This window comes from Lepus europaeus, chromosome 6 (genome assembly GCF_033115175.1).
Source record: "Lepus europaeus isolate LE1 chromosome 6, mLepTim1.pri, whole genome shotgun sequence".
Classification (NCBI taxonomy): Eukaryota; Metazoa; Chordata; class Mammalia; order Lagomorpha; family Leporidae; genus Lepus; species Lepus europaeus.
The window spans coordinates 65,835,685-65,849,276 of NC_084832.1; the positions used below are offsets into that span (position 1 = coordinate 65,835,685).

At 45.4% G+C, this 13,592-nt stretch overlaps 1 protein-coding gene across 4 annotated transcripts in view; it reads right to left on the bottom strand.

Moving 5' to 3' along the window:
- The window catches only part of ATP7B (ATPase copper transporting beta), a 76,307-nt gene that overhangs the window by 37,366 nt on the left and 25,349 nt on the right, over window positions 1–13,592 (bottom strand). For all 4 annotated transcript variants that reach the window (XM_062194251.1, XM_062194254.1, XM_062194252.1 and 1 more), the window contains exons 3-4: window positions 10,384–11,614; window positions 1,010–1,267 (exon numbers count right to left, since the gene is read on the bottom strand). In XM_062194251.1, the coding sequence (XP_062050235.1) occupies window positions 1,010–1,267; window positions 10,384–11,614 (1,489 nt within the window). The remainder of the gene's footprint in view (window positions 1–1,009; window positions 1,268–10,383; window positions 11,615–13,592) is intronic.

Genomic DNA, 13,592 nt, shown 5'->3' on the forward strand with positions numbered 1-13,592 from the left:
AAAAACATTATCACCTAATTTAGGGCTGATTCTAAGGGACAGGGAATAAGAACAAAAAGAATCACTGGGTTGAAGAAGGAGAGAAAGTGACTCTGGTGGCAAGGCAGAGTCATGGTTAAGATATTTTCCGAACAAAACATTGGGATAAGATTTTTGTTGAACTTTGAGATTTAAGAGACAGTACTGGGGGCTGGTGTTGTGGCGCAGTGGGTTAAGCTGGTGCCTGCAAAATCTGTATCACCTATAGGCATCAGTTTGAGTCCTGGATGTTCCACTTCTGATCCAGCTCCCTGTTAATGTGCCTGGGGAAGCAGCAGAAGATGGCCCAAATACCTGGGCCCCTGCCACCCAGGTGCAAGATCCAGATGGAGTTCCGGGCTCCTGGTTTCAGTCTGGCCCAGCTCTTGCTATTGTGGCCATTTGGGGAGTGAACCAACAGATGGAAGATCTCTCTCTCTCTCTCTCTGTAACTCTGGTTTTCGAATAAATAACTCTTTTTAAAAAAAAATAGAGAGAGTAAAAAAATAAAAAATTTAAAAAAAGACAGAGAGACAAACAGTATTATAAATATAGTTTGGAAGACAAAACCTTGGCATTTTCACAATACTCTATGGTTTATAGGCACAACAGGACAAATTTGAAATTGGAAGCTCTCCACAAAATGCAAGTGATTTATTCATTTTCTAGAAAGGGGCTGATGGGACCAAAAGTAGAAAATATAGAATAATACTAGAACAGGTTAATTGAGTAGTCTAGCCACAGAGAATGCCATGACCTTCAAACTGGATTTTCCATGGCTAATTTAGAGATATGATTTATCGAACTGCTTCTTAAAGAACAGAAGTGCCAACAGCACAAGAACTTTAGATAAACATCTATGTTATCATATGATGAACTCACTACCAGATTATCAAGGCCACTGAAAAACACAGTAGATGGAGATTTTGAAGGAAGGACACAAAGTCTCTATGTAGCATTCCCAAGTTCAACAAGGGAGTAGATCTCTTACCAGCTTCTTTCTGAAGATTTCTTTCGATGTTAGACACACAGGATGCACACGTCATGCCTCTGATCTGTAAAAAGCACTTCTGTGGTACTACCGTTCCTGTGGATTGCGGGGACTTTGATGAGCGGCCAGGGTGGTGGTTTTTAGGGAGCTCCCCAATGTGGGGAACCATTTCTGGCACCGACACGGGTGCACCACTTTTAGTCCGCGCCATGGAATTCTCAGCACCATGGTTTCCAGTATGGCTGGCTGAACCATTTTCTAGGATGCAATATCAGAAATAATTCAAATTAGAAGAACAAAGGGTAGTATTTTTTTCAGAACTAGGAAGAAGCCTGACAATATTCAGATTAAAGCTCTTAAGGAGGCCACACTGGGGTTAGTGTTATCTCTGAATCTCCTTCCCCATAATCAGAGAGAGGCATACATTTACAGATACATGAAAATATACCAATTTTTCGAGAATGAGTCTGATGAATAGTCAACTATTCAAATTAGAAAAATGATGACAACAATAATAACTCACAGGCACTCTGCTAAGCACTTATGTGTATGACCTCCTTTAATTATTAAAATAGCCCTATGTGAGAAATACTTACCTCCATGTTAGAGATAAAGAAATGAGTCACAAGGAGTTAATCTGCCACAAAGTAGTGACACTAGCTTCTAAACAAAGTCTGTTTAACACTGGGGTCTATCCTTTAGCAACTACCTCACTCTGGTTGGCACAGGTTTCATTTCCTCTCATCACACCATTATGGGGATGCCTGCTTTTTTCTTATTATTTGTAGAAGTTCTACATGAATTCAAGATACGAATGCTTTGTCAGTTGTAGGCGTTACAAATATCTCCTCCCAGTCTATAGTTTGTATTCTCATTTTCCTAATGGTATCTTTTGATAAAAGAAATTCTTAATGTTAATAAAGTCCAATTTATCAGTCTTTTAAAAGAATACGTTAGTACTTTTTAGGCTATCTTAACAGACTGTCTACATCAACATTGTGCAATTCAATTCATGACATTTTCTTTTAGAAGCTCTATTTTAATCAGTTTCCACATTCAAGTCTACATTTCAAGTATATTTTGTGTTGAACATGAGGTAATATTCAATTGGCTATCCAAATGGTTATCCAAACAATCCAGCTCCACAGACTTAAAAGAACCATCCTATCCCCCACTGAAGTCCTGTGGCACCTTTGTCATAAATTAGATCACACAGGTAGCGACTTGCTTCTGAGCTCTCTAGTAGGTCCATTGATCTCCTTGTATATCCTTTTGCTAGTACCACATTGTCTGTCTGTCTGTCTCTCTCCTTTTGAGGTATAATTTACTTAGAATAAGATTTACAGAGGCTGGCAGCGTTGTGGCATAGTGGGTAAAGCTGCCACCTGCAATTGCCAGCATCCCATATAGGTACCAGTTTGATACCTGGCTGCTCCACTTCCCATCACTCCCTGCTGATATGCCTGGGAAAGCAGAAGGTGGTCCAAGTGTTTGAGTTATCATCACCAACAAGGGAGACCCAGAAGAAGCTCCTGGCTTTGGCCTGACCCAGTGCTGGCTGTTGTGGCCATCTGGGGAGTGAATCAGCAGACGGAAGATACTTCTCTTTTTGTAACTCTTACTTTCAAAATAAGTAAATCATTTAAAAAAGAATAAGATGCACAAACCTTAAAGTATCACTCTACAAATCTTTATATATGCTGTATTAGTTTACCTTTGCTACTTTAACCAATTACCACATATTTGGTGGCTTAAAGACACACATGCCTTATCTTACAGTCCCGAAATCATAAATGTTATGCGAATCTTCCCAGATTAAAACCAAAGCATCAGCAGGCTATGTTCCTTTCTGGAGGCTCTAGGGGAGAATCTGTTTCTTTGCCTTTTCTAGAATGTAAAGGCCACATGTACTCCCAGGTTCATGGTCCCAACCTTCATCTTCAAAGTTATCAATGTTGGGTCTCCCTTCAGTTGTCACACCTCTCTAATCCAGCCAGGGAAAGCTCTCCACTTTTTTTTTTTTTTTTTTTTTTGACAGGCAGAGTGGACAGTGAGAGAGAGAGAGAGACAGAGAGAAAGGTCTTCCTTTTTGCCGTTGGTTTACCCTCCAATGGCCGTCGCAGTAGCGCGCTGCGGCCGCCGCACCGCACTGATCCAATAACAGGAGCCAGGTGCTTCTCCTGGTCTCCCATGCGGGTGCAGGGCCCAAGGACTTGGGCCATCCTCCACTGCACTCCCTGGCCACAGCAGAGAGCTGGCCTGGAAGAGGGGCAACCGGGACAGGATCGGTGCCCTGACCGGGACTAGAACCCGGTGTGCCGGTGCCACAAGGCGGAGGATTAGCCTAGTGAGGCTCTCCACTTTTAATAATTGCTGTGATTTGACTGGGCCCACCTACCTAACCCAGGATCTCCCTATCTCAAGAACCACTTCTCTTATCACCCCATAAAGTCTCTTTTTGTCATGTGAGGTAACATATTCACAGGTTCCAGGGACTGGGGCAAAGATATCATGGGGACTATTTTTTTTTTTTTTTTTTTTTGACAGGCAGAGTTAGAGAGAGACAGAGAAAGGTGTTCCTTTTCTGTTGGTTCACCCCCGAAATGGCCGCTATGGCCAGCGCGCTGCACCGATCCGAAGCCAGGAGCCAGGTGCTTCCTCCTGGTCTCCCATGCAGGTGCAGGGCCCAAGCACTTGGGCCATCCTCCACTGCCTTCCCAGGCCACAGCAGAGAGCTGGCCTGGAAGAGGAGCAACCCGGACAGAATCCAGCGCCCAACAGGGACTAGAACCTGGGGTGCCGGCACTGCAGGTGGAGGATTAGCCAAGTGAGCCAAGGTGCAGGCCTATTTTTTTTGTTTAATATTTATTTATTTTAGTGTTTGAAAAAAAGAGTTACAGAGAGGCAAAGGAAGAGGCAGAGAGACAGAGAGAGATGCCTTCCATCTCTCTCTTCCAGCTTCCAGCTGGAGCTAGGCCAATCCGAAGCCAGGAGCCAGGAGCTTCTTCCAGGTCTCCTGTGAGGGTGCAGGGGCCCAAGGACTTGGGCCATCTTCTACTGCTTTCCTAGGCCACAGCAGAGAGCTGGATTGGAAGTGGAGCAGCCGAAGGCTCTAATCAGCACCCGTATGGGATGCTGGCACTGCAGGCGGAAGTTTTACCTGCTATGTCACAGTGCTGGCCCCAGCTATTATTCTGTCTTCCACATATATAAACACCCATATAACCACTATCTAGGTCAATATCTGGGGCATTTTTATCACTCCAGAAAGTTACATTTTGTTGGTGACACAAATGCTACTTTTAAAACTACACAGAGAGAAAAGACAATGGATTTCCATTATTCTGAAATTCACAGCTACGGAAATCAGAAGATTGTCACTGGCCAGTACTGACAACAGTCCATGAAGTTTCTCTTCTGAATGAATCTCACACATTGGAATGTTTTGCTCATTTTCTGAAAAGTGGTAAGTGACTACCACTCGTTTGAGGAGTTGACTGACCCCTTCAACACCTCTGGTGAAGACCTCTCCAGTACCCTGGCCTATCAGGGACCAGCGCCTTTTTGATACAGAGACCATCCCATCACCCACAAACACAGGTTTACTCTGCTGGACTTTTGCTGTTGTTCAAAATGACTCTTGCCTTGGATCTCAAACTCACAAAATCTACTTTGTGGCTATGAGCTTTAAACATCCCACCTCCCCTCCTCACCAACATTCTGCACCTGTCCAACCTTCCCCTACTTTCTCAGCCCTTCACTTGTTTTCTGGATTCACCTGTGTCTTTATTTACAAAGCCAACAATTTCACTAACATTCATGTGCTACAGAGAATTTTACACCCTCTGACGGACCTACAATTTGCCTAATATAATTATCCAATATTGAGGTATGACCCAGCTAAACTCTGGACTCCTGGAGATAGCTGAAGAAAGTGGAAGCCAATCAACAAAAATCCAAACAAACCAAGAATACTAGGTCCTTTCTCAATTTATGCTAACTTGACAAGTGGCATGTAAATTGATTCTGCTTTTCTTAAAAAAAAAAAAATTATTTATTTATTTATCTGAAAGTCAGAGTTACAGACAGAGGGAAGTCATTTACCACTTTTCTTCCATTCACTGGTTCATTCCCCAAGTGACCACAATGGCCAGGGTGGAGTAGGTTGAAGCCAGGAGCAGCACCCAGGTCTCCAGTGTGGGTGGCAGGGGCCCAAGCACTTGGACCAACTTCTGCTTTTCCAAGGCCATCAGCAGGGAGCTGGATCAGAAGATGGAGCAGCTAGCACACAAACTGACACCCATATGGGATGTTGGTATTGCAGGTGGCAGCTTTACCTGCTCCATTACAACATTGGCCCCTATTCTTTTTTTTTTTTTTTTTTTTGACAGGCAGAGTGGATAGCGACAGAGAGAAAGGTCTTCCTTTTTGCCGTTGGTTCACCCTCCAATGGCTGCCGCGGCCGGCGCATCACACTGATCCAAAGCCAGGAGCCAGGTGCTTCTCCTGGTCTCCCATGCGAGTGCAGGACCCAAGGACTGCCTTCCCGGGCCATAGCAGAGAGCTGGCCTGGAAGAGGGGCAACCGGGATAGAATCCGGCTCCCCACCCAGGACTAGAACCTGGTATGCCGGCGCCTAAAGGCGGAGGACTAGCCTATTAAGCCACGGCGCCGGCCCCCAATTCATTTTTGAAAGTCTGTTTGATATTATTACCAAAAACAGGACCCTAAACTGGTTGGCACTTAGTAAGAGATTCATATCTTAATAATTAGATATATGCACAGATTTATCCTCAAATATATCCATCATTGTTACTTATAACTGCATACACAAAAAATACATGGGAACAGTCTTGAAGGAAAACAAGCTACAGTACATCCATATGATTGAATATTATACAGACCCTAAACACGGGACTGTAGATGTTTTCATAGACCTAAAAATCTGTTTATAATAAACTATAGAGTGAAAAGTGACTACAAATTTACATATAATACAATCCAATATATTTCTAAATATAAAGTATATATGCTTTGGAAAAGTCTGCAAGACCACATTTGAAACTGAGGAAGTGTGCTACAAGGATTATAGACAAAGGGGACACAGAGTACAAGAGCAAGCCTGATACGGAGACACCAAGGACAGAAATAGTGAGTGAGTGAGGAAGAGGGCTTCCAGACTTCTGTAAGGACTGTCCCCTCCTCCACTTTTTTTTTTTTTTTTAAAGATTTATTTTATTTATCTGAAAGGCAGGGTTACAGAGAGAAAGAGGGAGAGATAGAGAGATCTTCCATGTGCTGATTCACTCCCCAAATGGCTACAGTGGCTGGGGCTGAGCCAGGCCAGGAGCCAGGAGCTTCATCCAGAGCTCCCATGTAGGTGGCAGGGGCCCAAGGACGTGGGCCATCTCCTGCTGCTTTCCCAGGCGCATTAGCAGGGAGCCAGATGAGAACTGGAGCAGCTAGGACTTGAACCAGCACCCATATGGGATGCTGGCACTGCAGGCAGTGGCCTAGCCCTTCACAACATAATGCCAGTCCCAGAACTTTCCATCTTACAGTATGAGATGGGAGGGTATCAACAGTCTAACAAGACCACTCTATGCTAGGCAGGGAGGAGACTATAGAGCTGAAAGGCAGGAAGCAGGGAGGCCAGATCAGAGCCTCTTTCAGGATCTAGGGAGACAAGCAGCAGTCTGGATCATGATGCTAGCCTTAACTTCCCGGTACTCACACCGGAGGTTCCCGCTAAGCCGCACTGCTCCCAAAGAATACCAGCAGACTCCTGCCTTCAGGAGTGTTCATCTCTTCCATCTGGTGTACAGTCCTGCCCATACCTGCTTGCTGAAATCGTATCCATTCTGAAATCTTATCCAAGCCCAGATCCAATACTACCTCTACCATCAAGTCTTTGGGGAGCCCCATTACCAGATGCTGGATTTTCTCCTTATTTTCTGAATCCTGAGCAATTTACCTATTCCTTCCTGTTTGTTATTAACTGCTTTGCTTTGCAAGTGTCAACTACATATGGGTAGGTGCTGAACTGCCTATCCACACTTCATGGCACCCAATACGATGCCAGAGACTCAGCAGGCCCTCAGCATGTCAGTGGGTTGGAGGAATGGTGACCCCTGAAATGACATTACCCATTTGTCACGATGCGTGGCCGATCATTTTTTACATTCATTCATTCAAAAAATATTTACCATGAAAACCAGTACACAAATGCAGAATTGTCTCCTAGGTAAAAGCAGGTCTAAATGTAGTTTTAGCTGCCTGCCACTGGCCTACCTGCTCTTAGACTGTTCCACTTCCTCTCCTCGTTGAGCTATCACAGAGTGCTAACCATGCAAGCACTGTTCCCAGGCCAACTGGTTTCTCACTAAATTTGGCCCATGAGAAAGTAATAAGCAGGAAATTTTAAGGCAGAAAAGGGTAAAAACCAAGGTGTCCCCCCATCTCTTACTGGGACTCCAGCTCCTACCTGGCAACCTCAGCCTCTGGGCTGTGGTAACTCCCCTCCCCCTACAAACCCTCTAGTACTGGAGGCAGTGGGTAACCTATCAAGTAATTGGGTCCCTGCCACCCTTTGTGGGAGATCCAGACAGAATTCCTGGCTCCTGGTTCCTGCCTGGCCAAAACCTGACTGTTGTAAGCACTTAGGGAATCAAACTGTAGATGAAAGATCTTGTCTCTGACTCTGCCTTTCAAATTGAAAATAGAAAAAGAAGATAGTCCCCAGCCCACTAATGGTTTATCCTAAATTAAAACTGCCAGGTAAAATATTGGATGCCCAGGTAAATCTGATTTTTAGATAAAAAATGTTTTTTTAAAAAAGGTTTATTTATTTGAAAGGCAGAGTTACAGAGAGGCAGAAGCAGAGAGAGAGAGAGAGAGAGAGGTCTTCCATCCACTCCCCAGATGGAGCTGCACTGATCTGAAGCCAGGAGCCAGGAGCCAGGAGCTCTTTCCAGGTCTCCCATGGGGGTGCAGGGGCCTAAGGACTTGGGCCATCTTCTACTGCTTTCCCAGGCCATAGCAGAGAGCTGTATCGAAAGTGGAGCAGCCAGGAATCAAACTGGCACCCATATGGGATGCCAGCACTGCAGGCAGCGCTTTTACTCACTATGCCACAGTGGCCCCAAGCAATAATTTTTTAGCATAAGTAAACACCAAATACTACATAGGACATACTTATAGTACAAAATCCTTTATTACTTATCTAAAATTCAAATTTATCTTTATTTGCTAAATCTGAAACTTTAAGTATGTCCTGGGCTAAATATAATTTCATACTCTGTCCAATAAAAATCATTTATTTTATTCTCAGGTCTACTCAGTCAAATCCAATATTCTGTATCATGTAGTTTAGTGTTAATTTCTTTTCACTGCCAATAGCCTGACTGTACCATTAAAAGACTAAATCTTACACAAATACAGATATTAAATCTATACTACATTTCTTTATCTTTTGAGAACAGGATTTACTGTTCTATTATGTTTTCCTTATTGATTTTTGTTTTAGAAAAAACTCCTTACTGACACCTGGTACAAAAGACAAAGAATGTGGCTAAGCCACTCCATATGACTTACTCCCTTCAACAGTGGGTGTGCAGTGTATACAGAGGGGAGGCAGGAAAGGATCACAATACGGTGAACTTCTCAAGGACACACACTTCAACTCAGTGGCCACAGAAAACAGGATGTGGGGAATCAAAGCTCTGCTGGAGCCAAAGGCAGCTCTTTCTAGTGCCGGGCTCACCACTCACCACTGCCCTGCGGAGCCAAACTCCAAGCAAAAGGCTGCTGAAGCAGGCCAAGTCCTAGTACAGTCTGGAGTCAAAGACACATACAGGGTCTGGATCTGGGATCTAAGCATTTAACACATTCCCACTCATAGTTGTTCCTCAACAAATGCCTTTCCTTTTGATCTTCAGCCACTCTCAACCACCCCGACCTGTCTATGACCCTCCAAGTTTTCCCTGGCTGAAGCTACTGGTGGCCTCCGCTCCCACCATCGTCCCCATGGATGCAGGCCATGATTGTAGAGACCTCCATCTCTGCAGCCCTCCCGTAAGTTCCAGGGTGCCACCCTCTTCTGTAGCCACTGTCTGGGAGAGGCTCCTCTGAGCAGCCTTCCTCCCTCTGCTGCTTTCTCTTCCACACTCTTTCTGGTCCTCTGCCCTGGCCCCAGGCTCTCACTCTCAGACCTGCATCTCCAGCCCACGCTGTCCTCCAGCATCTCAGTGAAGGGCTCCCCCTAGGAGCTCCGCTTCTTCCAGGGCTCTGCTCCATCACACACATCCCTTAACTCGACCCCACACTGGATAGATCTGACCTCTTGGATGTCTTTCTTCTTGCTCTCCAGCCCCACATCATTTCTCACCCAGCCTCCTACATGGTCTCATTGTCTCCAGTCACAATGTACCTGATACCAGATTGGTCTTCTAAAATATAGTGTGACCCATGCTTCCTCTGCTTGAGACCCACCAGTGTCTGCCCTCACATTTACAATAAAGTCCTGACTCCCTCCAGGCAGGACCACTGTGCAGGCCGCTTCCTCTGCTTCCCACGGTCTTGGTCCTCCCTCCCCTATGCACATCTCTCACTCCCATTCAGCCTCCTTCACAAATCTGTCCTATGCACAAAGTCAAGCTCAGGTAAGGGCTCATGGAATGATTTGCTCCTTCTATCTCCTGCTCACTACAACGTAAGCTCTTAGGACAGGCATGTCTCACTCATGCAGTAGCCCTGCAACTTGCACAGGCCCTGGCACATGGCAGACATGCAGAAAGGGTTACAATGCTGCTGCATTCACAGGGCTCTCAGATGAGAAAAAGGAAAGGGAAGAGAGGCCAGTGAACACCCATGAACCAGCAGGCCACTAAGGGGAAGGGAGAGCAGGGACAGCCACAGCCACCGCCCTGGAAATTCTGTCTGGTTGGCACAACACAAGGAATGGGAGGCCTTGCTCAATGAAGATGGCTAATCTCACAGTCTACCCCCCAGCTCTCTGTTCTTACACACATCAAAGGGAACTCATGGTAAAGTACTGCCCCAATTCCCACTTTTCAGAGTGCTCTCTGGGTGCTGAGACCAAAGTTCTGTTGTTTTTACTATTTTACTTTGATGAGCAGAGAAATCTTTGGAGTGATAATGGTTCCTTGGGTAAGAAGGGCCTTATGTCCCCAGAGTATTCCCCTACTCTGACAAATTTAATATGCAAGAAAAGATTGCAGAATTTTGGTAGACTGTCAACCTGTTGAGGCCATGAGCAAGGCTTACCTCTCTGGCCATCCAGGAACTACTTACAAGACACAAAGAGAAAAAGAGATTGTATCTGGACATGCTTTAGACATACACCAACTACATACCAGGAATGACTGAAGCCTCAAATCCCATGTCTTCCACAGCAGCTCTCAGCTCTTCTGGGCTTATTACAGAGGGATCATAAAGAACTGTTCCAGTCCCTTCAGCCAAAGAAACTGATATTTGCTGCACCCCTTCCCGTTGGGAGATCACGCCTTCGATGGACTGGACACAGGACGCACAGGTCATGCCAACAATGGTGAGCACTAAAGTACTGCATGTACCCTGTACCTGGCCTCTTTGGGGGGAGCCAGGAGAGTGACCATTGGAAGACCTGTTCTCTGTCCCTCTCTCTTCTGCTCCATCTGGAAGAGAAACTTTGAAGTTCCCAGGTGGAAGTGCTTCAATGGCCTTCTGCAGAGACTCTGGGGTGACATGAGAAGGGTCATACTGTACTTGCGCAGTTCTGTTCTCCAGGAACACTTGAATATTTTGAACCCCTGGAAGTTGGCCTATATTTTCTTCAATATTCAAGACACAAGACTTACAGTGCATCCCATCTACTCTCAGTTGCAGGGTGGCCACTTGGCTTCCTGGGTGCCCCGAGGTCTCAGAATTATTGAAATTCTGGTTAGTAGAAACTGAAGGTCTCTTTAGGTTAGTGTTTTGTAACCGCTCAATATCAATTGGTCCCAAGCTTAAGGGAGCCATTTTGTTCTTGATGGTAGCTTCAAACCCCATGTCATTCACATGGTCCCTGAGGTCTTCAGGTTGAATAAGGTAAGGCTGATAAGTGATGACTGCCTCCTGGTTGCCAAGTGAGACTCTGACTCTTACCACACCTTGCAGTTTCCCAATCTTGCCTTCAATGGAGCTGACGCAGGACTGGCAGGTCATGCCCTCCACCCGCAGCTTGATCACAGCCTCCTGGGCAGGCAAGGACCTGGACGGCCAGGAGGCAGCCTTTCCTTCTGTGACGCTGGCCTCATAGCCCATGTCCCCGATGTGATGACAAACCTGTTGCAAGCTCATGACTGATGGCACATACTTCACAGTTGCACTTGCTTGTTCCAGGGAAATCTTAATGCTCACAATGCCTTTCAAACTGGAAATCCTGCCTTCAATGGACTTCACACACGACTGGCAAGTCATGCCCAATATACTGACTGTGCCAGTGGTCGTTGGAGAAGGGCACATGCTATCCAGACCACCTTCATAGCCAACATTGTCAAAGGCAAAACTCTGCTTCATCGCTGCTTCCCAGGCACGAGTAGGCAAAGACAGTTTAGATAAAATCTAAAAGAAAAAGAAATAACATTTTTATCCTTACAACTAAATATTTCTTGTATTTCATATGCTCATATCTCAGCATGCCTGGCACTGAGAAAATGAAAAAAAAACAATGTCAATGTTAAAATGCCTCATGGGTACAAGAACATAAAATTCAGAGAAATAAAACTAAAGAAATTATATATAAAACAAACAGGCTCATGTGGGTTCCTGTGATTCTGAACCTAGAAGTCAACTCCGCCCACCTCAATGAAACGTCTTCCTCACTCAGCTGATGGGGGACTTCTAAAGGACATGGAGAAGGCACGGTGCAGTCACAAGCACAGCACACAGTATGGCAGAGAGCGCAGAAGCCTACATGGGAAGGCACAGGTATCACAAGACAACCTCCCTACCTCCAGCTGAGACCTGAGACCTCCCTGCAGGGCATGGCCCTTTCAGTTCAAACTTTGGGCAGTCCTGCTGACATGCAAATCCCAGAGGAAACACCTTAATTCTGTACTTTTTTTGAGGGGTACCTGTCTGATTTTCTAGGAGGGATGGACTGTGTTCAGCAACCTTTAGGCCCGGGCTCCAAACGCAGACCTCCCAGGACCGAAATGCTGGGAATCCACAGATACACCACGTGCCCGTAAGGAAAGCTCTGGCGTAGGCTCCTGAGAGAAGCAAAATAGGCAACGGTGGCTGGGGCAAAAGGGTAGGAGGGAAAAGCTGGGAGGGCAGGAGGTTGAGTTTAGTAAGGAATGTTGGCCGGCGCCACGGCTCATAGGCTAATCCTCCGCCTGCGGTGCCGGCACACCGGATTCTAGTCCCGGTCGGGGCTCCAGATTCTGTCCCGGTCGCTCCTCTTCCAGGCCAGCTCTCTGCTGTGGCCCGGGAGTGCAGTGGAGGATGGCCCAAGTGCTTGGGCCCTGCACCTGCATGGGAGACCAGGAGAAGCACCTGGCTCCTGGCTTCGGATCAGCGCAGTGCACCGGCTGCAGCGCACTGGCCGCAGCGGCCATTGGGGAGTGAACCAACAGAAAAGGAAGTCCTTTCTCTCTGTCTCTCCCTCTCACTGTCCACTCTGCCTGTAAAAAACAAAACAAAACAAGGAATGTCAGTGTTGCCTTGGGCTGAGTGTCACTGCCCTCCCATGTGTTCAGAAGAGTAAGAGTCAGCATCTAAAATTTCAGATGTATCACCATTCTTAATGGACCTATTTTCTTAATCCACCATAGGTTAAGCATTATTTTATAACATACATAATAATTAGCTTCAGCCATTCAATTATGAGACCAAATTTTCCTTTCACGGGCTCCCAGCCTACCAATCTCTTAATTAGATACAGTTTTTATATCAGTTCTATTACACTTCGAAATATGGAAACAGGGCTTTATATATGACAAAGATTAAAAAGCATACTTCTCTCTACTCACACACAATCCTACTTATCCTTAGATAAATCCCAATGACATGGGCTGATCTCCATATCCCTGTGCATAAAATACAGACCTTTCCAACTATGGCTTTTGAGCACCTTAAGATGTGTTTTAGTTATCTACTACTACATGACAAATCAAAGTTTGTGGCTTACAATGGCAGCTCAGTTTCCTAAACTTTCAAAATGGAAACTATAAATGCTCATTTGTAGATTCACAAAGGAAACTATAAGCTAGTCTGAGATTAATAATTACATAGAGTTGCTTTTTAAAAAAAAAAAAATATTCACAGTAGAGGCAAGCGTTTGGCAAGACACTAGTTGGGATGCCCATATCCCACATCGAAGTGCCTGGGTTCAACTCCTGGCTTCAGCTTCTGCTTTCAGCTTCCTGAAAAGCAGCAGTGATGGCTCAAGTGACTGAGCTCCTACAACATGTGTTAGAAACTAGGATTGAGTTCCCAACTTCCATTTAAGCCAAGCGCTGGCCATTGAGTACTACTGGAGAATGAAGGAGCTGTCTCTCAAATTAATAAAAATAAAAAATATTCAGAATAGCATCTC